Here is a 27,382-nt window from a genome sequence, read left to right on the forward strand (position 1 = left end):
GCATGCATGCATTGTTCTTCCACTTCATCTCGCCTATATAGCAAAACCGCCTACAAAATTACTCTACATTGAAATGTGCGACAGCAGTCGTACCAGCAAATTAAACCCACGCGACCAATGTCAGCATATTGGTTTTCAACTAGCCTCCTTTCAATCTTCCGTCTACCACGGTGTTTGCGGACCGGACTTAAATGGTTGCAATCATTCCCGTTGTAGCTAAGAGGTTGCCCATCCCCATCGCCTTGATTGGTCGCACTGCGCCGGATGTGTCCGAGGTAGGAGATGCGGTCGCAGAGGGCGTAGAAGCAGGGCCCGAGCCGGCCTGAGAGCCAGTATCCCCGGCGGTAGCGGATGTGTCGACAGATACTGTGCCCTGGGGAGCATAGGCAGAACCGACAGCCTTTATTTCAAAGAACCCGGAGGCACCATATACGTCTGTATGATGTTAGCTTCCCAGAGACCCCACGTACCGGATGAGTTGTTGAGCGGATTCGTGATGAGAAGGGTGTAGCCCGTAGCTGGAGTAGCATCTCCCTTACAGAAGTTATGAGCTACAGTTCGCCGAGTGCGATGTTAGCACCTGGTGATGACATTCACGGATTGATGGTTAGCGAAGTTTGATAAGTGGGTACGATCAATGCGAGGGCCAACATGCTTGTCTAATCGCATAGTTATGGTCAGCTTTTGGGTGCCTGTCAACAGAAATGCATGTGTGACTATTGCTCACAAGTACATTGGTGTCCGAATTGGCCAAAAAGACAGAGAATTCTGTAGGGTCCTCGCCCTCCCAGGCAGGAGTATTATTCAGACTTTGGGGGACCTCTATATATGACATCAATCGTCGGTCGACACAGACCCGGTGAGGGAAGTATACGATATGATTGCGCGTGGACCAATGACAGATTACAATTCAAGATTCCTAGCAATAGGGTTGATCATGAGGTATGGAGTGAGCGCAGTCAAAGAGTGGGAGATAGATGATGTGCATGGAATTTACACTGATGAGCGGCAGACGGCTCTGTGATCGTGAGGGCGGCGCTGACGGCAGAGGCCAGGATGAGGTGGGCGATGATGATGTATCTCATGGCAAGAGGATGCGGAATGGGGATGGAATGGCAGCAGACGGCAGAGATGATGTCGACGACGAGTCATTGTGCGTTTGATACAGCAGATCATAGCGCATCGCCAGATACACTTATGACATGCATAATATAGGCTACAAATTATACACCGGCCATCCAAAAGATCGCCTGCAATCCCTGTTACACTTTGTTTCCTAGACTCTTGCAAGGACAACACCCAACTCTTTCTCATTCGCAACTTCAACACCCCTCGCCTTGGCCTTCAGCCTGAGATTCCTGTCGTTACTGATCAACAATACCTTCGTCGCACCTTTCTCCGGCCTCGGCATCGCAAGTAAGATCGTCCGATCCACGAAATGTTCTTGCGCAAAGGACGCAATGTGGACGATTCTATCATCCATAGTGCGCGCGATTGCCTCTGAAGACGCATAAGTGGAGGAGTCAATTTGTTCCGTTCGGATGAGCAAGTCCGAGAGATAGTTGCCTTTAGTGGTTTGAATCTTGAGGCAAAGGGCGTGTGTACGTATGCGTTCTTCCAGCAAAGCAACGGCCGCACGAGCTGCAGCGCCCAAGGCGCCATGTTCTTTGGACAAGCCATCCAGCTCGGTTACCACTACGGCTCTGGATCAGAACTTTTCTTTTAACCGTATTTCCAGGGACACTCACCTGGAAGAGGAACCACCACGCTCCACTGACCGCTTTCAACAATTCTGTTGACCAACTCCAAAGAGTCGAGCAGTATGTTTGTATCAAATATTAACATAGTATATCCTGCCACGACATCCAAGATGTTCGAGGCCGCCTTTCTGCTTTTCCTTGACACTTGCACGCCCGCTTGGGCTTTAAGATCTTGCAGTTTCCTTCGAAGGTCGACCAATTCCTGGTCATCACTCTCTTCGCCCATCTCCAGTCCTAGCAATTTTTCTTCTTTTTCTCTTTCCTGTCTTTTTCTTTCCAGCACTTCCCTTTCCCTTCTTTCTTCTTCTTCTTTCCTTCTCTCTCTTTCCTTCACCTTTTCTTGCAATGCACCTTCCACATACACCTTGCCATCCCTGATTTCGAATCCTTCAACAGACTTGGCCAAAACTCCCACCGCCCAGGCAACTCTCTTCCATCTCCTTTGGTTTACTGCCGCTGGTCCATCCGTCAAGTCGGTTCCTTCCGCTTCGTCTACGACACCTTCCTGGATGTCAACTGACGCGTCAAAATTGGATAAAAGGACGTCCATCTCCGACTGGAAGCGTTCGCCGGAACGCGGCTGAGCTTGAAGCAGACCACTGGATCCTCGACCAGAAGGAGATTTTCCTTTCCAAAATCCACGCTCATATACTCGTCGGCCGACCCACTCACTACCCCTTATAAGCCAGTCTTCAGGTAGCGGAGCACCGTTTGCCAGTCGTTTTTCCTCTACAAGCGAGAGATTGGCGGAATTGATGAAATCTGCTAGGAGTTGCCATGGGACGTAAGGCAAGAGATGGACACCGACATGAGGTTGACGGAACAGCGTCGCAAGAAAAGTCAGGACAATGATGATGTAAGGGTTGAGGACTTGGTGGAAGCCTTGAATACGATTCGGATGGGCAAGGCTGAACCCAAAAACTGCAAAGGTCAAGAATAGAGCGTGGGTGTATGTGATGGGTAAATCACTCTCAGCCACGGAAGCTGGCAGAGAAACGAGTTCAGTATCTTTAGAAATACCGTTGACTTCTTCAAGGTTTTCTCCTACATCTTCCCCTTCCTCATCGTCCGCGTTCTGAGCTTGAGCCTTTCTTCTTTCAGCCCCTTCTTGAGCCAATGCCTTTCTGATAATACCAGACGCTGAACCGTATTGTAAAACCCCTGCAATATTCACTACTCCCATGATCATCCAGTCCACCTGGCTGATTGTGGCCTTCCGACTGACACCATCAAGCCTTGCGTCTTCTTCAAGACGCTCGACATAACGAGACATGACATCGGGAAAGGAATCAAGCGAGATCCTGGTAAAGAGCATGCCGTGTAAGCGAATGAAAAGGTCCATTGCTGTAGCTTCAGGGAGGGAACGCTGAGATTGGAGAGCCGTGTCGAATAGCGGAAGAATAGTCTCGCGGGAAGTAGAGAACTCGTGGGTGACGACCAAGCTTTCTCGTGATGTTAGCTTTGAGCAACTTTGTTTATGTAGTCACAAACCTCTTTACAAAATGATGGAGCGCCCTTCCTTCCTGACCCTTCATGTCCCTACACAGTAAAGCCAGATGATGGTGCAACCTGCCTTCTCCAGGTTTCTCGGTTATCCCCATCGTGTACCAGTCCCTCGCAGTTACTCTCCAGGTCTCTTTATCTTCAACATCCCAATTCTGTGCAACTTCTGCTCCAATGCTTGCTCCTGATAATGGTGGTTTCCCTTCTGGATCCTGGTCATTGTCATCGTCGGCGCCCTGCCTTTGATCCCGAATACGCTCTGTCTCTTTGCGTGGGTCGATGTCAGCGACGTGAGAAGCAATAGTCATCCTATATCGAGCGAGGTCGCCCAGCGCTTCGATCCACGCCCCTCTCAGTCCTGATAATGCTTGATTCTCCAATAGCTCCGAGTAAAACCGGTAAGCATCGTACACCACATCGGTGAGCAGGTCCAAAGCGGAAGGGTGGTGAGATACCCATGCGTGTCGAAGTTGCTCAAGAATGAGGAAGAATGCAGTCTGCCACAGACGCGAGGGAATGTTATATTTAATCGAAAGTTGATGATAGGATGAAGGGACGAGCGGATCAAAAAGAGTTGTTAAAAAATGGTCATGGAGATCTGCAAGTCTAAATTCCGACGTGAGCTAAATTACCTCGAGTAGCAGGTGTTAACTTACTGCTTGTGTTTAGATATGAGCTGTACCCAAGCCACAGCATCGTCGGACGGTGATTTCGGGGTTCTGGAGTCCATCTTGCGGCTGGAAAGAGCAGAAATTCCAGCTTCCGGATCTTGAGCCATTTTACGATGTATTTCTATAAGCTCCTGCTCCAACTCTTTGATTTCATCATGTATTTTCTTCAAGATTGGCTTGACGCCAGTGTCACTTGAAATCTGTCAGCCTTCCTTGTCTCTTTCGGTACGTTGTACGTACTTTTTGCCCTTGCCCCTTTCCCTATCTTTGAAGCTCTCACTCCCTTCACTGCTCTTCGATCCTTTGCTTCTTGCATCACTGTCCTTCTTTTTCCCCGATAATGTGCTGCCCCTTTCACTCCCTTCTCTACGGCGTCTCCTTTCTCGTTCTCTATCAGCGTCGATCTCCCAGGTATGCTTGCTACTCCCACTTTGCCCGGAGCCACTTCCAGTGCCAGGAGCAGCACGACGTAATAGCCGTTTAGCTGTGGTGCTGGTCGATGGCGCGGACTCTGTGTCTGGTAATGACGGAGGAGTTGCAAGAGAAGTGAATGAACGCGGATCATGTGCTACGGGGTCGAATAATTTCTTTGTACTGCCCGGTTCCACTCTCCGTACTTCATGTAGTTTTGTGGGGTCAAATAGTACCTTGTTTGTAGATGATCCGGAAGCACCACGAGAGAATTCATTGTCTCTTCTGGGACGGGTGGGTAAGGATGGGTGGGGTCTTGAGTGGGGTCTTGAGGGGCTGAAAGACGACTTAATACATACACGGTACGAAGTACAAACAGACTTACGACGTTGGAAGCTGTTGCGTTTCGCCTTCGTCCTTGACAGCGGCACCATGCTTTGGCAAAGTTGCGGCTCTGCTAGACGCACCATTCACGGCTGCATAATCTTTCCGCCGGGGTCTGGAAGATCCAGCGACACCCAGTCCATCGGCATCGTTGAATTCCAAGTTTGAAGTCAAGCTTGATGGCATTGGGCCAGAAATACCTCGATAATAATCATCATCGATATCAGGTCGAGACGGCAATGATGAATGCGGACGCGATCTTGAAGGACTGATTAAAGGAGTGACCAGTTAGTGAAGCTAAAAGACCAGATGAGAACACGACGCACGATGCTGGGGGTGGCCTAGTTTTCCCGCTTTCATTGGCAGCAACACCGACGAGAGTAGCATTTTGTTTTTGTAAAGCTGCGACTCTGATCGATATGCCGTCGGATTCCGTATTATTCCTCCGCCGAGGTCTTGATGGTCCGGCAAGAGGAATTTCGCCCATGCTGCTCTGTTTCTATTTATGGATGGAACATGATTTGAGTAGCTGAAGGTACGTAAAAATGGTTGCTGTTGAGATGCAAATCGATAATTTGTATTGATAGGCGAATGTCTGCGATTTCAGGACCAGCCGCGAGTTGGGGGTCTTGGAACTGAGCCGCGATCAGTGTAAGCGTCGGAGCACTGACGTTGAGTTGTCCTCTTGCCTCTTGTAACTGGTGACTGTCTGATAATCTTGGACGGGATACTGATGGCCCTCCTGGTCCCGGAGAGTGAATGTTACTTTGATGGCTGAGCGACGAAAGGAGCGAATAACATCATTAGAATACATACACCCATCCATAATTAGACACCCACGGCAGCCGCGCAGAAAGCGCAGCAACGGTAATAGTCCAATCACGTGACCGCTGCGCCCCGCAGTGAACAATAATACGTAAGCTGCAAGTGGCTCCTGTCTTGTCGTCAACTCGTCATTGACGACGCATCATTACGAGGTCACGTGATGGGATCTTTTCACTCGGTAGTGAATTCACCTCCAACGGCTCACGGGGACCCCTCCAAGAATTAGTAACTACCCCTCTTCAAATTTCTCATTTCCCATACAAACCTCTCCTCCACTGCATTACCCACCATGGTTAAGGACACCCAGCTCTATGACCTCCTCGAGGTCCAGCCTGACGCAACCGATATCCAGTGAGTATCAATCCCCAGTTAGTCCTTAGCACACGCACGGCGGGCCCATTTGCGAGTACGACTGATATGCCACAGGTTAAAGAAAGCTTACAGGAAGCTTGCCATCAAGGTAAAGACGAACCATGAATATCTACAATGTCAATTCTAATGGTCATGTAGTATCACCCTGATAAGAACCCTGCTCCTGAAGCTGCTGAGAAGTTCAAGGATATTGGGTATGTGTGTTTCGGCTTTCGTCTGAATGTTCAGGAATATTGATGTCCGATCAAAGTGAAGCATATCAGATCTTATCTGACCCAGACTCTCGGGCTTTCTACGATAAAGTTGGCAAGGATGCGATGAATCGCCCTGAAGGGGGTAATATTGACCCTCAGGAAATCTTCTCACAAATCTTTGGTGGCGGTAAGTGAGCAATCAATACCAATGCGGTTTCATCTAGTGTGACAGCTGATGTTTGCCATTCAGAGGCGTTCTTTGATTACGTGAGTTTTTACCACGAAAATATCTTCTAACCTACGTTTAGATCGGCGAGATTGCCCTCGTCAAGGATTTTACCACCACCATGGATGTTGTCATGTCCCCCGAAGAAAAGGCCGAGATGGAAGCAGCTGCCAAAGCCGATGCTGAGGCTTCCGCGGAGGCCACCGAACCCTCGTCAAAGACATCTGCAGCAGCTAGTGCAGCTGCTGCTTCGGCTGCCGCTGACCCGTTGGGTCAGTCAGCTGCTGGCGCAGCGAACGAAGCCGCTCAAGCAGAAGTCGGCGTGAGCGGCGAAAATCAAGCCCTTGCTTTGCACTCCTCTGCTTCAGGGACTAACACACCTACGGGTAAGGCGGACGGGGAAGCGGATGCAGTTGGCGCAGCAAAGAAACCAGAAAGCAGTAAAAAAGGCAAGCCCAAGTTGACACCCGAGCAAAAGGCACAGTTGGAAGCTTTGGAAAAGAAACAGGATGAGGAAAAACAAAAGAGGATTGAGACTCTGCAAGACAGGCTCGTGCAGAGGATTAGGCCTTTTGTTGATGCCAAGAATCCCGGCGATATCAACGACGCGGAGACTAAGGCTTTTGAAAACCGAATAAGAATTGAAGCGGAAGACCTCAAACTTGAATCTTTTGGTGTTGAAGTGAGCCAGCTTATATTTTTTCAGTATGATCGACTACTGATAAATATCATCAGATGCTCCACACTATCGGTCAAGTTTATATTACCAAAGCGGGCAACTTTTTGAAGAGCAAAAAGTTCTTTGGTGGCGGTTTCTTCGGGCGATTAAAGGAGAAGGGAGGGATGATGAAAGAGGGCTGGAACTTGCTGGGTTCTGCGTAAGTTGTTTTTGTTAGTAGAATCATTTCCAAAGCTCACCACGAAGCAGGGTCGGTGTACAAAGCGCCATGGCTGAAATGGAGAGGCTGGAGGCAAAGGGCGACGCTTCTCAAGAAGAAATTGAAGCCCTTGCACAAGAGTTATCTAGCAAGATGTTGTTGACCACATGGCGTGCCACCCGTTGGGAAGTTATCAATGTAAATCTCCCCTGATGCCTCTCTTATTGTCCATGCAGTGGCTAATGGTGGCTCGTTTAGGTGCTTAACGTGGTAGTCGATCGAGTGCTTTACGAACAAGGCATTCACAAGGATATGGCTCTCAGGCGTGCCAAAGCGATCATGACGATTGGTGGTATCTTCAAGGCAGTCGAGGCGGATGAATCTGACGACGAAAGGCGAGAACTTGAGAGGTAAATCCACCGAAATCTCCTCAAAAAGCGATCGATATTAATCTCATCACAGGCTTGTTATGAACGCCGGCAAGAAGAAGAAGGAGGAGAAGGAAAAGAAGGGTTGGTTCAGCAGGTCGCACGCCCACAAGCCTGAAGCAACAACCCCTGATAAGGAGGAAGGCCCCAAGGTGACAGCTTAAGTGTTAGAGACAGGATACAATGTAGGGAGTCACGAATTCGTTTATGAGATAGAGCCTTATGATACTTCTTGTTTTTATATAAGTACACGGCACCTGAATAAAAGTCAACGGCGCATGTTGAAAAGCCCATACAATATGTCTATATATCTATAAATATATACATATTTTCACCTGCCCTTATCATTGCTTAATCCTAACATCTCCATATCGTGCCTCAATTTCATCTCTCTCTGTCGATGGAAGAATCTTTCTTCGACTCTTTGCTCGAGCGCATCTTGAGCTGCTTTGACTTCAGTCTGTTCCAATGAATCCCTGGCGACTGCTTGACGACGCTTTCGACGACGATAGCATTTGAATAGGACGAAGATTACAAGAAAAAGTCCAAAAATGGAAAGCGTACCTAGAAACCGCAAATGATAATTGCAATTGCAATTAGCAAACGTGACATACTTGTATGATCTGGCAAGTTTAAATAGACAATCTCAAACGTACTGACAACGGCTTTGCATTCCGATGGGTTGTCATTGCACCAGCCTTCGGCTTTTTCTGAGTAGCTTTCGTCGTCTCGCGATAACAGTCCTCGAGTTTCCAGTGGTTGTGTCAAATCTTTGATGAGCTTGTTTTTCCAGTCACTAAGTGGTTGGCTATGGACAAGTCTTGGTGCGAGAAGGAGGAAGGTGCCGCCAAGTGAGATAGGGTTGAAGGAGTGGTTCAGATTGTCCGCCAACATTTTTGTCCAATTGTTGGAAGCCCTCCCAGGGCGGCGAAAATCACGGAGGAACCGAGTCCAAGGTTTGATACCCTATGTGGACAATAAAGCAAGGATTGAGGAGGTTTTGGAAAGCAGATCTGCCGGTTTGAATGGCTGTTATTTACCGTAGTGGTCGATAGATAACTTTGATGGAATAAGATATGAGATGAGAAAATACTGATGACTTCAAGGGACTTCTGACACTGAATCGGTATGTTTAGTTGGCGAATGTGATTTGACAGGGGGTTCATAAAGGATTGATGTTTGGGGTAGTAGACCAGCTTCAAGACATATATGATGTCCACAAAGGATGACAAGTCGCGATTGTGTTGGTTATGTGATGCAGGAACTCCATCTCCGTGTGCTACTGCCGTGCATCTACAGGCTCGTAGGCATATTAGTAGATATATTTGGTGTCATATACATTTTAACGTAGTACTTTTGGTCGTCGTCAGCAGATGTGAAAATGGTACATACACGATTCGGCAGATATCATAAATCCAAAACACTCATATGATCACAAGACGATAATTCTCTCCCAATGGATGGAGATTAGGTAATGAAGGAATCTAAGATGATAGATAAGACAGATATCTCATTACTGTTTTGTTTTATCAGATGCGGTGGTGGTCGTCGGTGCGGAGCTCTCTACAGAGGCTGTTTCGCCGCCGTATGCTAAGCGCACGAGACAAGGGAGAGGCTCTTCGTCCTCATCTTCCTGCCGTGAGTGGTCTCCAGAAGCCTTTTCCATTTGGGCCGCTGATAACATGTATCAGTTGTCATCTGCTTTAACAAAAGGTTTAGGCTTACTGAAAAGGCTGAGGATGGAGAAGACGTGAGGCCAATTTCTCAACACCCCACCAATCGCTATCGAAAATAAGCAATGGTCCCTCGTCATCGATCACCAACATAACTTACCTTCTCCCCCATCTGCCATTATATTAGACATCTCTGCGAGCTTCTCAGCCCTTGCCACAAGATCCGCAGATGCCTCGCGCAAAGCCTGAAGACCGGCGTATTCTTGCTGTTTTTGATAAAAGTTGAGGAGTGAAGGAGGGAGGTTCATTTCTATTGATGGACGGGACATGGCACTCGAGGCTGGCAGTGGAAAGTAAGGAGTCGGTCAAAGTCGAAAGGAGCTGAAGAGGGGAAGTATTAGCTGGATGTTCTCTGTAGTCGTTGCTGTTGATTGTTGTTCTTTTTATTGCTTTATTTGACATGACCATCTCTGATATTTACGCGCGACGCGTTATAACGACTGGAGCGGACAGGGAGATGATCTCCGTCTCAGCCTACTCATCGTCATCATCACTAAGTTCTTCGTTGGTCCAGTCAACCGTTGCCTACTTTGACGAGAGTCCCGCTTGCCTGTTTTACCACCACGTCCATAGGTGGAAGCGAATAATCAATATGGGTGTCAAAGGCCTTTGGTCTCTGCTTAACCCAGTCGCTCGTCCAGTCCAGTAAGCTGGGCCACGACCATGTAATGGACGTCGTGCTGATGTCTATCCAGGATCGAGAGTATGGAAGGGAAGCGATTGGCGATTGATAGTTCCATCTGGCTTTATCAAGTAAGAATTATGCCATTCTGTGGCAAGACAATTCATATGCTAATATTATTATCATTGCACAGTTCCAAGCGACAATGAGGGATAAAGATGGTAGGGTCTTAGTGAATGCACACGTTCTAGGTAAGTTCTCAAATGGATCGCTACAATGTACGGAATTCTAATGATAGTCATCGTCTTACTTAGGTTTCCTACGTCGGATAAATAAACTGTTGTTCCACGGGATAAAACCAGTGTTCGTCTTCGATGGAGGCGCTCCGGCGCTCAAGCGATCGACTATCGTGAATAGCAGCTTTATAGCGTACATTTTCATAGCTGATATGAGACCAATGCATAGGCCGAAAGAAAGCGAAAGAAGACTGGTGCTGCTGCCAATCATGCCAAAGTGGCTGAGAAGCTTTTTGCCGCTCAGATGCGTCGCGAGGCAGTGAAGGCGGCACAAGTGTTAGTGATTTCTATTTAAGCTAAGATGGCTTCTGGAAACTGACTGTTCTCAGCGCACAAGAACAAAAAGAGGCCAAAGCAGCAGCTGAGGCAGCTGCAGAGTACGCAAGGCGCTATCCTGATGAAGCGGGAGAACAAATCGCTGAGGGAGCTGTATATCTCGAAGATTTAGAAGGTCGTGCCGGCCCTTCCCGGCCTCGTTCTCCCGGACCTGCACAGACCGAGGGTGTCGATCCAAGTGCAGTACCGACAGACCCGGAAAAACGAAGAAAATACTTCAAAAAGCATGATCCTTATCGCTTACCTGCAGCCGAGATGCCCACAGTATCGACGTCTGACAGACCAGACGCCAGATTAGCTACAGAGGAGGAGCTCAAACAATTCATAGACGAGGTCCACCCCGAGGACATCGACATAGAATCAGCCGAATTTCGTGCTTTGCCCACCGAGGTCCAGTACGAAATTATCGGTGATTTACGTATCCGGTCCCGCCAACAATCTCACCGCCGACTCGCTGATATGCTTCGCGCCGCTCCTACTCCTTTAGACTTTTCCAAAGCACAGATAAAGCACCTCTCCCAACGTAACGCTTTGACCCAGCAACTTTTAACGGTCACGGATATGGTTGGTAAAGCCCACTTGACCATTCCTGTGAGAATCGCGGCAGAAAGAAACAGAGAGTATGTATTAGTGAAGAAAGACGAGACTGAAGGTGGAGGATGGGCTCTGGGAATCAGAGAGGGATCGAAGGAGAAGCCAATAGAGGTTGAGCCTGCGGAACCCAAGACTGAAAGCGAGCATGAATCGGACATTGAACCCCTATCACCGTGAGTTTAAGTTCTCATGGATTATATTGGAAATTTACCTGACGTACAGGATTTAGGCCTCCGCAGGCTGCTATGGATCAAGACCTCCGAGAGTATCGTCGTCAACAAGTGCTTGAAGCTATTGCTGCCCGCTACGCTCCCAAACGTCAGGCACGAGCCCCTCTCGACGTTGCAGTCAAACCCTTTGGGCCATCACGAACGGCATCGTCCAAGCCATTATTCGATGTCGATGGCGAGGAAGAAGAAGGGGAGGAAGAGGTTGTGCCGACAGCTAACGATGAAGCTTTGGCCTTGGCTTTGCAACAAGAAGAGCTGGGAGACGATGAGACAGAGGTTGATGAAGATCTAGCAAAAGCCTTGGCTCTCAGTCGGAGAGAGGCTGAAAGGAAATCAAGGAGCGAAAATGAAGGATTCAGAGTTGTTGACGTCGGAAAAGACGAATTGACGGAGGAAGAGGACGGAGATATGGAAGAAGTAGAACTCGTGCCTAGTGGCACTGTGACACCTGCTCAAGTTGACATAGAGGCAGAAGACAGCGAAGATGAGGACGAGTTTGAAGAAGTCGACACGCCATCAACGACGTTGAGCTCTTCTCGGGTGTCATTAGGTGCTTCTATCGCCCCAGGCATGGAAACCCCGGAAATTGCTTCCACTCATCCGAATTCTACGCGGATGATCGACCCTATAGTCATGGATGATGATGACGATGATGATGATGATAAAGGAGAGCCCCTGGTCATGTCAACGTTTAAAGAGAAGCGGGCTTCTGTCTATCTACCTCCCCTGGCGTCGGACCTGCCCGAAAGAGCTGCTCAGTCATCTGGCGAACAGGCACCGCCTGCCATCACTTCTCGATCCCAAATCTCACAATCGACAGCCGTGCCGGTACGGCCCAAAGCATTACAAAAGCTGAATTCAGCGGTCAATGTACCTTCTCCTTTGAGGAACGTAGCTGAGCCAAAATCATGGCCAAAATCTTCTCCAATCTCTGTCGATGATGTTTCCGTCCCTGCTGGTGCCCCAGACCTACCCTTTACGTTGGAAGCCACAGATCCAACTGAAATCAGAGGCGCACCGTCCCCGGACATGATCCCGCCTCGTTCACCACCATCACCTGAGCTGTATGGGTCTGGATCGCTTGAAAGACCGCATTTTTTGGAACGCCCGTCGCCACGCTCGCCTGTGATGTACAATGAGATGGACGACGAGGACGGCAGCGAAGCGGATGAGAAGGATGAGACCCGGTCCACGTATTCCTGGTCACCTTCCCCGACCCCGCCACCCCGTCCTCTCCGGACGACTGAATCGGATGTTTCGCTCAACACTGCTGCATCTCCTTCTCCTGCCTTGATCGCAGCGCCCCGAGATGACGATGAGGATGACGGTGACCTGGCGCCAGCTGATGTGGCGGCAGAATCCGATGACTATGCACGTTTCGTGGCGTCGATTAAGAATCGGGATCTCAACGAGGTTCGCGGGGAGATTGATGACGAGATACGGGTGTTGAACTCTGAGAATAGGGTGGCGATGAGAGACTCGGATGAGATTACCCAAAGTATGATTGCGCAAATCCAGGCAAGTCGTTTGTGTTTCTGTGTGGGGTCAAAAGGATATCTGTGCTAAAAACTAGGCTCAAAAAACAGACACTTTTGAGGCATTTCGGTATTCCTTACATAACAGCACCCATGGAAGCGGAAGCGCAATGTGCCAAACTGGCACAGCTAGGTCTCGTAGACGGTATCATCACCGATGATTCCGATGTTTTCCTCTTTGGCGGTGTCCAGTGCTTCAAAAACATTTTCAACGACGCCAAATACGCAGAGTGTTTCCTGCTGGCAGATGTGGAAAGAGAATTGATGTTAACGCGCGAAAGGTTGATTTCACTCGCGTATTTCCTGGGGAGCGATTATACGTTGGGATTGCCCGGGATTGGGCCTGTTATGGGTCTCGAGATCCTGGCGAATTTTCCGGGGGAGAGGGGTCTGTATGATTTCAAAGAATGGTGGGGACGAGTGCAAAAAGGGAATGATACAGAGGAAGAGAGTGGGACGAAATGGAGGAAATCGTTTAAAAAGAGATTCTTGAAGAGTATATACCTCACTGCAGACTGGCCTGACCCGCTTGTGGTGAGTTTTTTGACCAAAAAAGGGGGGGGGGGAACAAACGAGTATTGATGATTACCATTGCGAATAGAGGGAGGCATACCTATATCCAACCGTCGATGAATCGGAAGAGCCCTTCCATTGGGGATTCCCCAGACTTTCAGCCCTGCGAACGTGAGTAACCTGTCCCCGTTTATTGTGCCTTGAATGCTGAAAAAAATGCACCCCTACCCGTTTCAGTTTTCTCCACGAAGAGTTATCTTGGTCTATATCCAAGGTGGACGACGAATTGACGCCTATCGTGCAACGTATATCCCTACGGGGCAAACATGGGGCTTTGAATAAACAAGGGACGCTTGATCCATTTTTCGATATGTCTGCTGGAGCGGGACATTATGCGCCTAGAAAAAGAGGTATGAACGTTAGTAAACGGTTGATGGGGGTTATCAAGCAGTTTAAGGAGGCCGAAATTAGGATGAGCAAAGGCGAGGATTTGGATGTGGATGCGATACTTGCAGACGAGGAGAAGGAGAAGAAGCGTAAGGCAAAGGGGAAACGAAAAGTGGACGGAAAGGAGGCTGGAGATGATGAAAAGGAGGAGGGGAGCAACAGCAGTAGCAACAAGAGGAAGAAGACGAGTGCGCGAGGGAGGAGGAGGGCTGGAACGGCTTCGAGTGTTGGAGATTCGGTAGCGTCAAGCGAAGGAGGGAGTCGGAGTACGAGCACGAGTGGACGGGGTAGGGGTGGGTCGAGGGCCCGTGGTCGGGCGAGGGGCAAGGGCCAAGAGTAAGCCATTTGGTGCAACGTTACTGTAGCGATTAGCATGTAGTAGTATTTTTTTCCCTTCAATTAGCTGTCGTCGCAGCGTGTCCTATTCCGGAAAAGATATGTCGTGCATCGAACACTTTTACTCTTCGTCGACTTGCTCCTTCCTGGCGACGTTTATACCACCAAGCTCCTTCTCAAGACCGCCGTAAGGGTAATCTCGGGCAGTGACTGGTCGTTCGGGGCGGGTCTTGATGAGGACGTAGGAGACGGCACCGACGAGACCAAAGGCAGTGCAGAGCTATAGAAAGGAAGGAGTGTCAATAGAGAGGCCTTTTGTTTTGCAAGCTATATACATATAACATGCGTGGAAAGACTTGCCTGAAGCAGGGCGCTTTGCCAGGAAGTCTTGTGGACGTCAGGGCCCCACATGCCGAGGACATCCTCGCTCTCATGCACCTAGAAGAAGGTCATGAGCATGTATTTTTTCTCCACAGTTTTGCGGTATATATTCTATATGTTTCTATATAGCAGCACAAAACTTACTACTTCACCAAAGTTCTTGCGCTCCTGGATATCCCACCAGCCGAAAGGGTATCGATTCTGCAAAGACACATTGGGGAGTTGAGGGTAGCCGTTCACTGTCCATCCGGAATAGTGTTAGTGTTGGTTTGGAGTAGACGGCAGCCGTATGCCGACAGTACAAGAGCAGAGACGTACATTGCGGGTCGACCTCCTCTCCGGTGGGCAAGGGAAAGTTCTCGTTTGCGATGGTGAGCTTTGTGGAGGAGGACGCGAGACGGGAAGCGATGGGAGCGATGCGAGATGCTGCTGGGCGGGCTGTGCGGAGGAGGGCTGGGGCGAACATGGTGGGTGTATGAGTGCGAGTGTGGGTGTGGGTGTATGAGTGGACGACGAAAGGGAGCATTGGTGCAAATGCACAAACCGGATTCGCAGACACTTTTGGTGGATAGGCGCGGGGAGGGGAGTGGAATAGGCAGGCGGGGGGTAGGCACGGGAGTGGGATTCGAGGCGTGATGTTGTGGATTATTTTTGTTTTTGAGTTGTTGTTGCAGCTGCAGCCACAGATCGCCCGCGATGTCTCTCCGTCTCCGTGAGTAGGCGTTTTGGCACTCCTCCCCGCACTGACCCCCCGCAGCGAGCCAGAACAAGTTCAAACCCGTGGCCCGGCCGCCCCAGCGCAAGCCCCCCACGGCCGCCCCCCGCCAGTCGCTCTCCCTCCTCGATGCCGCAGCTCGCCCGCCCACCGCTGCCCCCCGCCCGCCCTCCGAGTCACCGCGGCCGCCGACGCCGCCGACAGCCGGATTCCCACCCACACTGACCACAGCCACGCAGCCCGCCGACCCCTCGGGACTCCCTCCCACGCTGGCCACAGCACTCGAGTCCTCTCCGCCCGTCGTAGACCCCGTCCTGCTCGCCGAAGAGGCCGTCGCTTCCATTTCTTCCTCCATGCCGCCTCCAAGCGGCGAGATACGGCGCAAAGCGCCTCGACGGAGGAGAATACCTGCTGCCAGTACCGAAGCACCCAAAAAGAAACGGGCGGGGAAGATCCCGGGCACGGCAGCGTCGACACCTCAGGCTGCGTCGGACGACGATTCTGCCAGCCAAGCAGGATCCAAACGAGCGGCTTCAGTACTCGACGACGACGACGAGACGTCACTAGCGGGGTCAGTCTCTTCTTCGCGTGCGGGCTCACTTGCTCCGGGGCGCGCAAAGCGTGCGAAAACTTCCCGGGGCCCTCGGGTCGCTACGATTGCCCTCACCGATGTAGAGCCCGAAGAAATGGTAGGCAGTCCGGTCACGGAAGAGATGACCATGGGCGACCTCGCCACCGTACTCGTCTCGGAAGGCCGGGTATCCTCCCGCGCTATCAAGATTGACGAATTTCGACGAGCAGAAATGCTCAAGAAGAAGGAGGTTGCTCAAAAGCGTGCCGAGGAAACTTGGAAGCGTAATCAGATCAAGAGACGTAAAGTCCGTGCTGCTCAAAACAAGGATAGGTCAAAGAGAAGAGAAGAAATTAGGAAACAAGGCGGGGACGAGAAGGATGTCTCTCCCGATGAGATGGACTCTGACGAAGAGTTTGAGGTGGCTCCCGACAGACTTACACCCCCGCGATCATCCTCGGAAGAAGCGGGAGAGCGTGCGGCAGCAGGCTTTGGCCAAGGCGATGAAGAGGACGGAGCGGTCGACTCGGATGTGCAAGATGTGGCTGTAGACAATGGCCCCGTTGACGAAGAGGACCAGGCGTTTGAAAACATGTTTGGCGATAACGCCCGTCCCAACTCCCTTGCTCCCGAAGACAATGCAGTTATCGCGAATGAGGAGGAGGAGGACGCCGCCACGGCCGCCCTTCGCGCTGCTGGCTTCACCGTCACAGATGATCCTGTATCTCCCCGGTCTAATGATGACGGGTGGGGTGGTCCTGGTGGAGCGGAAGAGTTTGATGTCGCCGATTATCGATTAGCATTGCAAGAAAAACGACTTCGAGAGTTTAGGGAACGTGAGGAGGAGGATGGTGATGTGGTGGAAGTTGACGATGAAACGCGTTTTGTCAATTCGGCGACGTACGGAAAGAATAGGAAATCACAGAGATGGTCAAAGATGGAAACAGAGCTGTTCTACGAGGTACATCTCCTTTTTCCTTTGGTACGACTATCACTATGACTATGGCTGACTGACTTTTGTCGGGTACAGATCCTGGGCGAGACTGGCGAAAACTATACTCTGATGAAGGCATATTTCCCCGGCCGTGATATCCGTTCACTTCGACTGAAAGGTGCGCGGGAAAACAAGGTGAATCCGGAAAAGATGACAGCTGCCATCATGGCGCGCAAACCACTCGGTGAGTTTTTTTTCTAAATTTTTTTTTTTCTATTCTTTTCTGTTTTCTCTCTCGGGAATTCGGAAAACCACGCGCGCCGGAACCTTGTATTTTTGCTGAAATTTTATAAATTGTGTGGTTACAGATAAAGATTACCTGGCGAAATCCGCGGGATACGATGCGAGTCGATCGTGGGACAAGGAAGAAGCCCTCTTTGAGGAAGCCAAGGCCGATGTCGAGAGGTTGCGGAAACTCGATAGCGAGCAACCGCTCGGGAAAGATGTCGAAGATCTGGATGAGCCGTCTGGAGATATGATGGAAGCAGACGATGATGATGGTTTGCAAAGGATTGAGGAGATGGATGTGGAAGAAGAGGAAGGGAAAAGTGAAGATGGAAACGACGAGTAGGAGTTCATGGAGATATTTGAATGAGGACTAAAGTATAAAGAGTATAATTCGATTTTCGATCGTGATTAAAAAAATATTGCTTTAGAGAGTAAAAAGCTAAAAAATTGAGAAATTTGTAGAAGCTTCATTTCCGGGTTTATTTGGTGTTGTATGCTTCAAAGTGTTCCGACTTTTTGAGTCTATGGTATGTATGTTTGTTTGTGATACTACCCCAACAATAATACAGTACGGGGATGCGAGTTACATGTCACTCGTCGCTATCCATCTACATCAACGTTTCATCTCGTAATAATCTATCTTTCATTCCATATCATCGGCAATCACAAAGCGGCAGCCCTCTCCCCCGCCTACACGCTCGCACCTGCCCCATCCATCTCACTCTCACAGATACCATTTCCCACCCAACCGCACTCTTCTTCCTCACCTACAAGTTTCCATCCGACTTCTCCGACCCAAGACCACCCGTCTTCCCTCTCTTCGACTTGAACCCTACCCAACTTTTGTTCAGAAGCTGATTTGGGCAAATCCTTGATAACCCCACGCAAGAATTCGATCGTAGGTCGAACATGCCATCGACGGTGTCTATCAGGTCCAAAGGGGGAAGGCGAATCAAAACTGCCCAAGTGTCCGCCTTGTGCGACTCCCGCAAGTATCATGTGCGATGAAGCGCGGACTGCAGAATAGGGAAGGCAGTCTGAATCGTAAAAAGTTAGCTAAGAAAAAGAAAAGGATTCAAAACAAGCGTCATAAAGGACTAACCACCTGATACTATGGGATCATCGAGAGCAGAAATAGCCAGCGTCGGCCTGGAACACCAATCAATATGCGTACCCAGTATCATGAGGGAAAACCTTATACTCACCTCTTGATGCGACCTATCCATCCACTGGGACAAGCCCACTCCAGGAACTGGTCCATGCCTTCAAAGGGGAAGCAAGGCGCACTGCCGCCGACTTTTGTGACTACTAATTCGGTCACTTTACTGGCACGAAGTGTCCATTTATACTTGACTGAAGAGGATAGGGAAAGGATTTCTGGAATGTTGACATGTAAAGGCGACGATGGAGATGATAGCGGTGAAGGGGGAAGTAAATGGGGAGAGATGGACTTGAGAATTTTGCGAGCCATTGTAAGGGAATAGAGGCGAGGGAACAGATGGGCAGAGTCTAGTCTTGTAATGGTTGATTCAGCATAAAAAGGTGATTGATGAGGGAGCACCGGTACTTACTTGGCGCTCATCGCCTTTAGCTCCAAAGGACAGTAGAGGACAACAGCGGCTCGCAAACGACTTTTATCGCCCTGCTCACCGAGGTATCTCGTCATAACCGCTGCGCCAAGGGAGAAGCCGACTCCGAGTAAAGGGGCATCGGGGAATAGACTGGCGAGATATGTTGTAGCCGTGTGATTGTCAATGGTGTTGCCGGAGCAATAAAGGTGAGGAGAAGTCAGTGGAGTTGAGGCACATCCACGGAACTATGGATCGGTTAGTGTCTTTCCGTGTGTTCAACTCTATATGATCTACTTACATTGACTACAGCTGCTCGTCCACCTAGACCTCCTTCAGCGATAGGCTTGGTGAGCCAAACGACCAAGTTCCTCACATAACTTTCATGGCTGCCCCCGGTAAGGCCATGGTTGACGACGATGACTGGGGCATCGTCTGCCAGCTCAGTAGTGAGAGGCGGATAGACATCAACACCGCTGGTCCTCTTGTCAGTATTGTTCACGGACAGGGCTCTACTATCACACCTGAAGTCTGATCAACCCACATTGTTCCTCCATCCGGAAGTCGAAGAAGTTGTCTGATTATTGTAATGTCAGCCTCGTGTCGTTCGGTGATGGATTCGTTTTGATCCCACGGGAAGTCGCCGTTCTTGCCACCAGGTCGCGTGCACACCCCACTTACCTCTGATAAGTTACATGATCATCCATAGAAAAGTCTGCCAATCCCGAATAAATCGTTTGAGCATGGCCACTTCATACCCATTGGTTAGTCCCTTCTACACTTGCTCGCTCCCCTGTCCCAACACGTACTTTGGCAACCACCAGCTAGCTGTGAAGCCCTCCTTTAGGCTTTTGCACCACTTATGGACGAGCTCTTCAGTCGTCTCTCCATGAGCGCCTACTTCTTCTCTGCGAGTAGGCCCCGTAATTGTGATGGGTGCATAACGTTGACAGAGTATGTGGTGTACCGCCCACAGTATCAATATAGCGCAGCATGTCCCGAAAGGAAGGGTCTGATATAAGTTTGATAAGGGAAAAGGAGGGTGAAAAGCTGGGTCCATTGAACGATGGACCGTGTGTTCGTTGGTATCTGTAGAAGAGTGGGGATGTGAGTGGACAGGTAAAGGTGAATGAATATTGCAATAAAGAGAAAAGTGAATTGTGGGTGTGTGGGAATATTTTATAGGCTTTTCATTTTTTTCGTTTATTTCTCGGTAGCTGTAAAAATGGTGCACTGATCTGAAACTGAGGTGTTGAGTTACAGGGAAAGGATACCGCAGATAAGGACGGAGAGATCGGCGATGCATTACGTATTTAACATCCCATTATATAGGATTGATTAGAAATGCAGTGGGGAATTACAAGCTGCAAATATACTTCTGGGCATCTCTGATTACAAACTTGTTGCAGTCCATTACAAATTGCAAATACATTGCCACGCGTCCAAGGAACGGGACAACCCAATCTCAAAAAGGCACAAACAAGAAGATAAGGAAAGGACCGACGAAAAAGGCAACCGTCAACAGATCAGTTCCCCCCATCGATGTATGCGTGGCTAGCGCGAACGACTCTCTCCTTCTCCTTTTTCCTTGAATAAACTTTCAGCGTGAGTGGCAGGACCTTCTTTCTCTCTCAGTTTTAAAATAATAGCCAACCATAATAATCGCCTTTTACCAAATTTTATCAGTCCTGAGTCGTTTGCAACTTAATAATAAACACAACTACGATGCACAGGGAATGTTATGGAACTTGGATCGATGGAACGTGTACCTTACGCCATGTTTTTTACATGGCAGTATTTCACTGCCGCCGACAGCCTCTTGAAATGTTCTCCCCCACCAGCTTCATAGATCTATAGTAAATCTGCATCTTGTACAACAAGTTCAACGTATTATACGGTTATTATACGATATGCTTATCACTACGCATGTGCCAACAAAAAATCGAATATAACGTCTACTGATTTAATAATACAATTTCGAATTACGATACTCCGAAATGTTCTGTATCTTCGCAAATTGTCCCTCCGCCTCTGCTCTCAAAATTTTCAACTGCTCGAGATACAGGTCCTGCACACGTCCTTGCGCTTCCGCGTGCAATAATCGTTGTCGTTCTTCTAGTACAGTTCGATACTTATGTTGGAGGTATACAAAGTACGGTCCCAGGACATCTGGATGAGCGCTTGATCAGCATTGATTCTCATAAGGCCGATATCCAAACAACGGAAAAAGGAAACACTCTGAGAGAAGCATAATAGCCAAGGAACAAAAGCCTTGCTTTGTATATCTCTGGCTCAACAGTGATGGGACTCACTTTGACAATTCCAATATTTAATCACCTGATCCAGACCTGCTAATGTCATATTGTAGATCAAATCCGAATCCTCCCAAAACTCTTTCCTCATTCTCGATAACTCCAATGCACTTTCACCCAGTCAGTCGACATACGCATGTCGAACACGTCGACTTACCTCGAAACTTGCATGACATACCACCATGCATAAAGAGGTCTCTGTCGCACCCCTGGTACGCCAGGTCGATCGCCCGCTAGAGCCTTGAAAAAAGTGATCTCATTTCGGAACCACCGGCGCAAAGCTTGAGAATCCATCACACCCAAGACACGTCGGATGACTAGGAGTTAAAGGAAGTCAGCTAACGCTTACGCTGCCTTAATGAAAAACTAACACATTGCCCAATCGGCGCTCTGCCAGATATAAATTTTCAGAACTCCAGCATCGATGAAGATCTGTATGTCGTCTTCTACAGCCTGCAGTTCGCGTACGACATCTAGTTTGCAAACGCCGTTTAGAGGTTGATTGTTGACAATAAAGTGCCTACATAGCCATGCACAATCAGCCTATACTGACTGATTATGTTTTATCAGGCTTACCAGAGACTTATGAGACGATGATAGAGAGCCCATGGCGTTGTCTTACCTTGCTCCCCATCTCCCGCCTCAATGACTGCCATCTCTCCGGGGAAAAAAAGCCTAAACTGAGTAGATACCACGGCATCAGCAAAACGTAGAAAAATCCCGATACTGAAGTCATCACGAGACTTACCCGCTCAGGATGGCTGATTTCTAAATTATAAGAACTCTTTCCAACCATGAAAAGCCACAATGACAGAGTGGCCGAGATGCTGCTAGCGGCCCAAAGCATTCTCCTCATCTCTTCTTTCCATATATCTCCTGCGGACCAATGATTCGCCCACGCGGGTACCTGTGCCCATTTCGTGATAGACGGCTCCAACTGAACTTCTCTCTCACGCGCGGTGGTTGCAAGGACATTCGAATGTGTTAATCGTGGCAAACCGGTAATCGATGTAGATACTCGAACATCGTCCGCATCGAGCCTACTGGAGAAAACGGACAATCCTATGCCGTCAAGCATCAGGACCGCAGCCACTAAGCGATCTGTGGTGTGTTCGACGTGTGGCTGCATCTCAAAGGTAGCGATGACGATAGCCGCTGCTACAAGACTCGGATCCTGAGAGCCTGCGCTGATACAATAGTTCAATATGCTCTGAGCTTCGCGCTGGAACAAAAGCGCAAGTTGTTGACCTTCCGGTGTATGGCCCTTTTGCAAAAGGGTGACAAGGCTGAGTATAGAGAGAAGAACGTGGGGTGCGGCACGAAGAGATGTAGCCTTGTACTCGAGAGTATTTGAGTCCGAAGCTTGAGAGAAAAGCGAGGAAAAGAATAACGACTTATTGAAGAAGTTGAGCCAGATATGTGCGTTGGCAAAGCTGAGCGAGTGATAATGTCAGTCTGTTTTTCAAATGTGAGAAACCTTTTCACTTACAAACTGTTGCAGGCCCTGACCACCGATTGCATGGCTGTATGTTTATCTTTATCATAATGTGCTAGTATCCAGTTCCACCATCCATCCATTGCTGCTTGGATGTTTCCCGGAGGGGTATATATCTCGTATTCACTTTCCTCCAGTGGTGGATCCTCAGCCTTGCGCTTCAAGTCTTGTGAGTGCACGCCCTGAGTCAGGATGCCGGTAGCAGTGAATGGAACATAGGACTGATCAAGGCTACCTGGAGGAAAGCCATACCAAGCTGGAACCGTTTTAGATATCCCGTCCTTGGTATCTCGGATTTGGGACAGTCCGTCGGGACCTTCTGAAGGCTGGACCAGCCCATCGTTAAACAAAGCCAAACTAGAAAAACCAGTCGTCCCGCCTGCAGTGGCATATGGCAGTTGATCGCAGGTCAGACTCCCATCTGCTATTGCTACGTCTTTAACAGGTAGAAGGCCGGCGATTTCCGTGCCTCGTGAACTCGGTTGACCATCCCAGGTTTCAACTCCCGTATTCGTCTCTGGCCGTTTCACACAGCTGTTGATATCAGAATTTGTAATGTGCGGAGAAAACAGTGATTCCAAGGACGAGGAATCACATAGAGATGTATGATTCGGAAGGAATGGTGACTGACTAGGAGCGGAGCCTATGTTGACCAGATCTGTATGAGCGAAGAAAGCCTGTGGCTCCCTTTTTGTGGTGTCTGAAAGATTGGCTTCCGCCGAAAAAAAGTTGTATGTCGCGACATCCTGAGGAATTGCAGATATTGGGATGAAAGACGATTGGTCATACGTTGGTAATGGTGTAACTCTAAGAGGGATCTTCTGCTGAAACTGCTGCTGGGTCAAATTGAACAGACTCTGACCAGAAGGTTCAGTCGGAGAAGGATCAGATTGGGGGATGAGTTGAGATTGTGTATTCAAAGCCAGATGTTCAATCTCGGGTGTAATGGCTTGATCGATGATCGATTGCAGTGGTTGAGGTCCTAGAGATTGTGCTGAGAGAGATGGAGTGGCTTTTGGAACATGCAGTGGTCGCGTCTGCGCAAGCAACATATCCTTGCTAGATTCCGGGTTGAACAGCGTAGATGAAATGGAATCCGAACTGCGAAAACCCACAGTACTGTGTAGGGTGCTTTGGTCGGAAGGTTGAGGAGGAACTGAAATCGGTGGTGACTGAGATAGAATCGGCAGTCGTTGCGTGATCAGGTGTAATCGAGTTTCTTGAGCGTCCTGTGCGATTGGAATATCATGGGTAGGAGGTTTGGGAAGTAATTTTGGCGGCGGTGATGCTAGCTGATGCAAGTCGATGCCTTTAGTAAGAGAGGTACTTTGAGAAGGATCCTCGTCACGTCCCTGAATTTTGCGTGACTGTTTTGCTCGCTGTACTTTGTTCTTCATGCGTGCTGCGAAATTTATCAGCCTGACCTTGACAACGGCTTGGTGCATGAGTAACTTGCCACCCGGATTCTTGTCAGGGCCACGCCTGCGTACTGCTGTTGGATATGTACATGGTCTGCCTTTTTGCTCGCAGTTGCGACATGTCGGTCTTTCACCCGGGCACTTGATCTTCTTGATGCGGCTGGCGAACTTGCATTAATGAATCGGGAAGGAAAAGAGAGACGATCTCAGATGCTCACCATGTGTCGCAACTGATTCGCAACTCTTTTGATGGCTTTTCAAACTCAAAGACTGGCTGCTGATTATCCGGCAATACGGGGCAGGCACTTGACTTCTCAGGATTATCTGTATCTCCATTATTAGGGGCATTCCGCAGAAAATGTTGAACCCCGGTTTCAGCCATTTTTCCCTCCTTCTCCCTGCCCTTTTTCACTTGCGATTTTAGACTTGGTCCTCAACCGTTGTGTCTTATTCCGAAACCACAGCTTACGGGTGTAGGAAATTCACTAACAACACGACTGTAAGTGGTTTGAGGACGATTCAGAACGGTAAAGCAATTTGTGTTTGCCTTTTCGAGAAGATGTTGTCGTAGTCACCGTACTTGGTGTCAGCCGTTCGTCAAACCTTTTTGAGCGAAACACTACCAGAAGGCTGCATGGAGACTGACAATTCGCAAAAATAATGGCCCAAAAGACTCATATGTTTTCCCCTTCCTGGCGATGTCTCCCTGTAAACAGAAGGACATTAGTCAGCTTGCAAGGACTGGCTACACGTCATTTCCGCAAGGACGATGATCGTTGATTGCATAGGAACTTAATAGGGACTGAAAACCGGATCCTCATGTTTTCGAGAGACGAGGGCATTTGATCGTCTGGCGCCCTCTATAAACGGAATTCAAGCAATGATGGGAAGAGCGGAAGAAGGCATGAGAAATAAGGAAAAGAAGCGTTGCGACCACCTTTTGGAGGTCACAGAAATGGGCTACGCTATGGTTCAACTGCACTGGCCAAAGCTGCCGTTGATAGGAAAGGACAAAGGTGCATGTGGGAAGAACATGGTGGGCGATGAACAGAAGGTACTCACTGAACAAGGGCGAGTGACTGATGCAGATCAATGGTTGCGCGTTCTGGGACGACCAAAGGCTTTATTTGTGAGAGACGCGTAAAACAGAAAACGGACGACAGGTGACGGAGTAGCGGGATATAGGGTGTAAGTGTAGTGTGTGGTGTACTCACTCCCAGAGGAAGCAGTTATTGTGAGATGGGGTCGTACATCAAACGTTCTTAATCAAAAAGATGAAGAAGCATGAGAACAACATAAGTTACGCTGTCCTCCGAGACTGGAAAGATCTAGGGTCTTATATAGATTGGAATGTCGATCATTGTCATTCATATTCTACATTCGCGCATCTGTAGCCTGCTGCTGCTCCATATCCCGTATGACCTTTGACCTTGATCTCTATACCTTAGGGCTTAGAGCCTTCTTGATCTTTGACCAAAACAGGAACCCTGTCCTATCAAGCTCATAATATATGTAAATAAGCTAGGCTGCAACGAACAGCGACAAGCGAAATAAATGAAGAAGGCGGTCAAGGCGGCGAAGCACCCGGAGAGAGAGCCGGCTATCATTGCCCGTCTCCGGCCCCCCTGCAAACTGCAAGCTGCTCACACATTGATTATGTAATTTTATCCATCAAAACTACAAGTTAAGATCAATAGAAGTGAAAAGATGCCAAAAAGGGTTTCAAATATCACCACGGAATTTGATTCCGTCTAAGAACTAAGTTGCGACGCGAATTTTATATTTGAAACGGGAAAGCTGCATACCCGTCCCTCCCCACACGCCTTTTGGAAAATGCATAATAATAAATAGTTGAATCTCCGCGCGTTCTTTTGTCGGATCAGGAACTGATTTGGCGTGAACCGGCAGGACCCACCCGCAGGCTCCAGGTTCACATCATATTATTTCATTTATTAATCAATTTTCATCATGATATTAATCTTTTACGCCTCGCCGCCACTTTTCCTTTCGCCTTTGTTCATATCCACCATTCGCACAACCCCATACTCAACCACCATTGTTACGTAGAGAAAAATTTGCTCTACACATACATCTATGCTTTTTTAGAGGAGCATGCATTGAAGCATTTCATGTGGGCCAAAAACACAAGTCCAAAAATCATTTTCGTGCCTGCTGAATGCCTCATGATGTGTAATTGTCGTTACCACACGCACGGACATGCCGCCCGCCGCCGTTCGTTGTCGTTCTTACTTTCGTGAATGAGAAGGCCTCGTTCGATCTTACTTCGATCTTCTTAGATCTTCTTGGATCTTCTTGGATCTGGCCTTCTCATCCTGGCTGCTGTAGTAGTTTTCCAGTTTCTAGAACTTACTTCATATTTCTTCTTCTGTTATACGTATCTTCTCGTGCCACGGCTTTCTTGACCTTTTATAGCACATAAACAGCTTTGACTAGACTGCCTTCATGCCTCCGAAACGCACCTATCCCGACGACTCCCCTCTCCATCCCCGTGTCTCTAAACGCCACCGTTGTGGTTGCCCGCCACGGCCTGGAGACCGACCATGCAAGACCTTCAGTAAATCATAGGCCCTTCCAGTTACGTTTCCAGAAACTTTCGGAAAGAGATTTAGAGTCTCATCATGCGACTCTCGCCGACCTCGCCAGGGACCACACCTCAAAATGAACGTTTCTATTCTCCTCGACATACTTCGACATGCCGAACGACAACATACTGCATTTGCAACTGCTATGCCCGCCGCCACCTGACCAACCGTCGCAGCAATAATAATCCCTCAAGCCCCGCCCTCCACCCCCCATTATTCGAAATGGCTGGACCCCTCCATCCGCCTCCCACCAAAAGGTACTCTCTGTCGCCTTCGAGTCTCATACGGCGGTCATGCGAGCGTTTTGGACCATGTAGCTGGGCATGAAACTAAAATGGTCTAACTCACATCACTCAACAGAATAAAGATCGAATGAGATCTAGCTTGTTACAGACTTTTTCCAGTTGAAGACTCCTCATGATCAGTCTTCCTCTTCTGCCAAATCTGTACGAGGTCCATCTTCCAAACCGCCAACACATAGTCTTCAATGCAAACGCAGACATTCATCACATACTATAAGAAAACAGAAATAGCGCGAGCCGCACTCAACTCACCCAGTTCTTCAAAGTCTGTCAACGACATTTAAAATGCAATTTCCCAGACGGTCAATGGGTTGAGCTCTACGACCTGACTTTGACAAACTGCTGACATACGGTTCGACGTTAGTTCGAGACAGCACGTTCACTCGCACCCCACGTACGAGGATACGTGGCACCGCGCTTCTGCCCGTGAGTGAATTCAACGGCGATAACCCATCATTTTGTGAGCCACTGTAATTATGTAGTAGAATGCATCATAATAAT

At 48.9% G+C, this 27,382-nt stretch overlaps 8 protein-coding genes across 8 annotated transcripts; 3 read left to right on the plus strand and 5 right to left on the minus strand.

Moving 5' to 3' along the window:
• Positions 1-1,276: 1,276 nt before the first annotated feature.
• On the minus strand, positions 1,277-5,216 carry CNBA2970 (hypothetical protein; the record flags this gene model as incomplete). The annotated part of the gene is made up of 7 exons (XM_773204.1): positions 1,277-1,695; positions 1,749-3,202; positions 3,252-3,869; positions 3,920-4,126; positions 4,175-4,681; positions 4,731-4,997; positions 5,056-5,216. The coding sequence occupies 7 exons, from the start codon at positions 5,214-5,216 to the stop codon at positions 1,277-1,279; spliced, it is 3,633 nt and encodes a 1,210-aa protein (XP_778297.1).
• A 627-nt stretch (positions 5,217-5,843) lies between these two features.
• CNBA2980 (hypothetical protein) lies at positions 5,844-7,816 on the plus strand (the record flags this gene model as incomplete). Its single annotated transcript, XM_773205.1, has 10 exons — positions 5,844-5,905; positions 5,981-6,014; positions 6,065-6,120; positions 6,177-6,307; positions 6,371-6,387; positions 6,429-7,028; positions 7,082-7,224; positions 7,275-7,422; positions 7,483-7,634; positions 7,687-7,816. The coding sequence occupies 10 exons, from the start codon at positions 5,844-5,846 to the stop codon at positions 7,814-7,816; spliced, it is 1,473 nt and encodes a 490-aa protein (XP_778298.1).
• A 1,349-nt stretch (positions 7,817-9,165) lies between these two features.
• CNBA2990 (hypothetical protein) lies at positions 9,166-9,654 on the minus strand (the record flags this gene model as incomplete). Its single annotated transcript, XM_773206.1, has 3 exons — positions 9,166-9,326; positions 9,378-9,434; positions 9,486-9,654. The coding sequence occupies 3 exons, from the start codon at positions 9,652-9,654 to the stop codon at positions 9,166-9,168; spliced, it is 387 nt and encodes a 128-aa protein (XP_778299.1).
• A 131-nt stretch (positions 9,655-9,785) lies between these two features.
• Positions 9,786-14,298, plus strand: CNBA3000 (hypothetical protein; the record flags this gene model as incomplete). Its single annotated transcript, XM_773207.1, has 10 exons — positions 9,786-10,030; positions 10,081-10,138; positions 10,201-10,258; positions 10,322-10,416; positions 10,473-10,579; positions 10,633-11,406; positions 11,463-12,981; positions 13,050-13,532; positions 13,600-13,682; positions 13,749-14,298. 10 exons carry the CDS (start codon positions 9,786-9,788, stop codon positions 14,296-14,298), a joined length of 3,972 nt encoding a protein of 1,323 aa, XP_778300.1.
• Positions 14,299-14,415: 117 nt separating this feature from the next.
• CNBA3010 (hypothetical protein) lies at positions 14,416-15,141 on the minus strand (the record flags this gene model as incomplete). The annotated part of the gene is made up of 4 exons (XM_773208.1): positions 14,416-14,574; positions 14,637-14,732; positions 14,820-14,914; positions 14,994-15,141. The coding sequence occupies 4 exons, from the start codon at positions 15,139-15,141 to the stop codon at positions 14,416-14,418; spliced, it is 498 nt and encodes a 165-aa protein (XP_778301.1).
• Positions 15,142-15,371: 230 nt separating this feature from the next.
• On the plus strand, positions 15,372-17,526 carry CNBA3020 (hypothetical protein; the record flags this gene model as incomplete). The annotated part of the gene is made up of 4 exons (XM_773209.1): positions 15,372-15,387; positions 15,433-16,922; positions 16,992-17,139; positions 17,264-17,526. The coding sequence occupies 4 exons, from the start codon at positions 15,372-15,374 to the stop codon at positions 17,524-17,526; spliced, it is 1,917 nt and encodes a 638-aa protein (XP_778302.1).
• Positions 17,527-17,873: 347 nt separating this feature from the next.
• Positions 17,874-20,057, minus strand: CNBA3030 (hypothetical protein; the record flags this gene model as incomplete). Its single annotated transcript, XM_773210.1, has 8 exons — positions 17,874-18,220; positions 18,286-18,332; positions 18,389-18,697; positions 18,755-18,999; positions 19,053-19,227; positions 19,296-19,328; positions 19,433-19,501; positions 19,561-20,057. 8 exons carry the CDS (start codon positions 20,055-20,057, stop codon positions 17,874-17,876), a joined length of 1,722 nt encoding a protein of 573 aa, XP_778303.1.
• A 657-nt stretch (positions 20,058-20,714) lies between these two features.
• Positions 20,715-24,097, minus strand: CNBA3040 (hypothetical protein; the record flags this gene model as incomplete). Its single annotated transcript, XM_773211.1, has 9 exons — positions 20,715-20,920; positions 21,064-21,173; positions 21,221-21,380; positions 21,435-21,583; positions 21,640-21,743; positions 21,812-22,496; positions 22,553-23,595; positions 23,674-23,960; positions 24,049-24,097. 9 exons carry the CDS (start codon positions 24,095-24,097, stop codon positions 20,715-20,717), a joined length of 2,793 nt encoding a protein of 930 aa, XP_778304.1.
• Between the last annotated feature and the right edge of the window lie 3,285 nt (positions 24,098-27,382).

The sequence above is a fragment of the Cryptococcus neoformans genome, chromosome 1 (assembly GCF_000149385.1).
Source record: "Cryptococcus neoformans var. neoformans B-3501A chromosome 1, whole genome shotgun sequence".
NCBI lineage: Eukaryota > Fungi > Basidiomycota > Tremellomycetes > Tremellales > Cryptococcaceae > Cryptococcus > Cryptococcus deneoformans.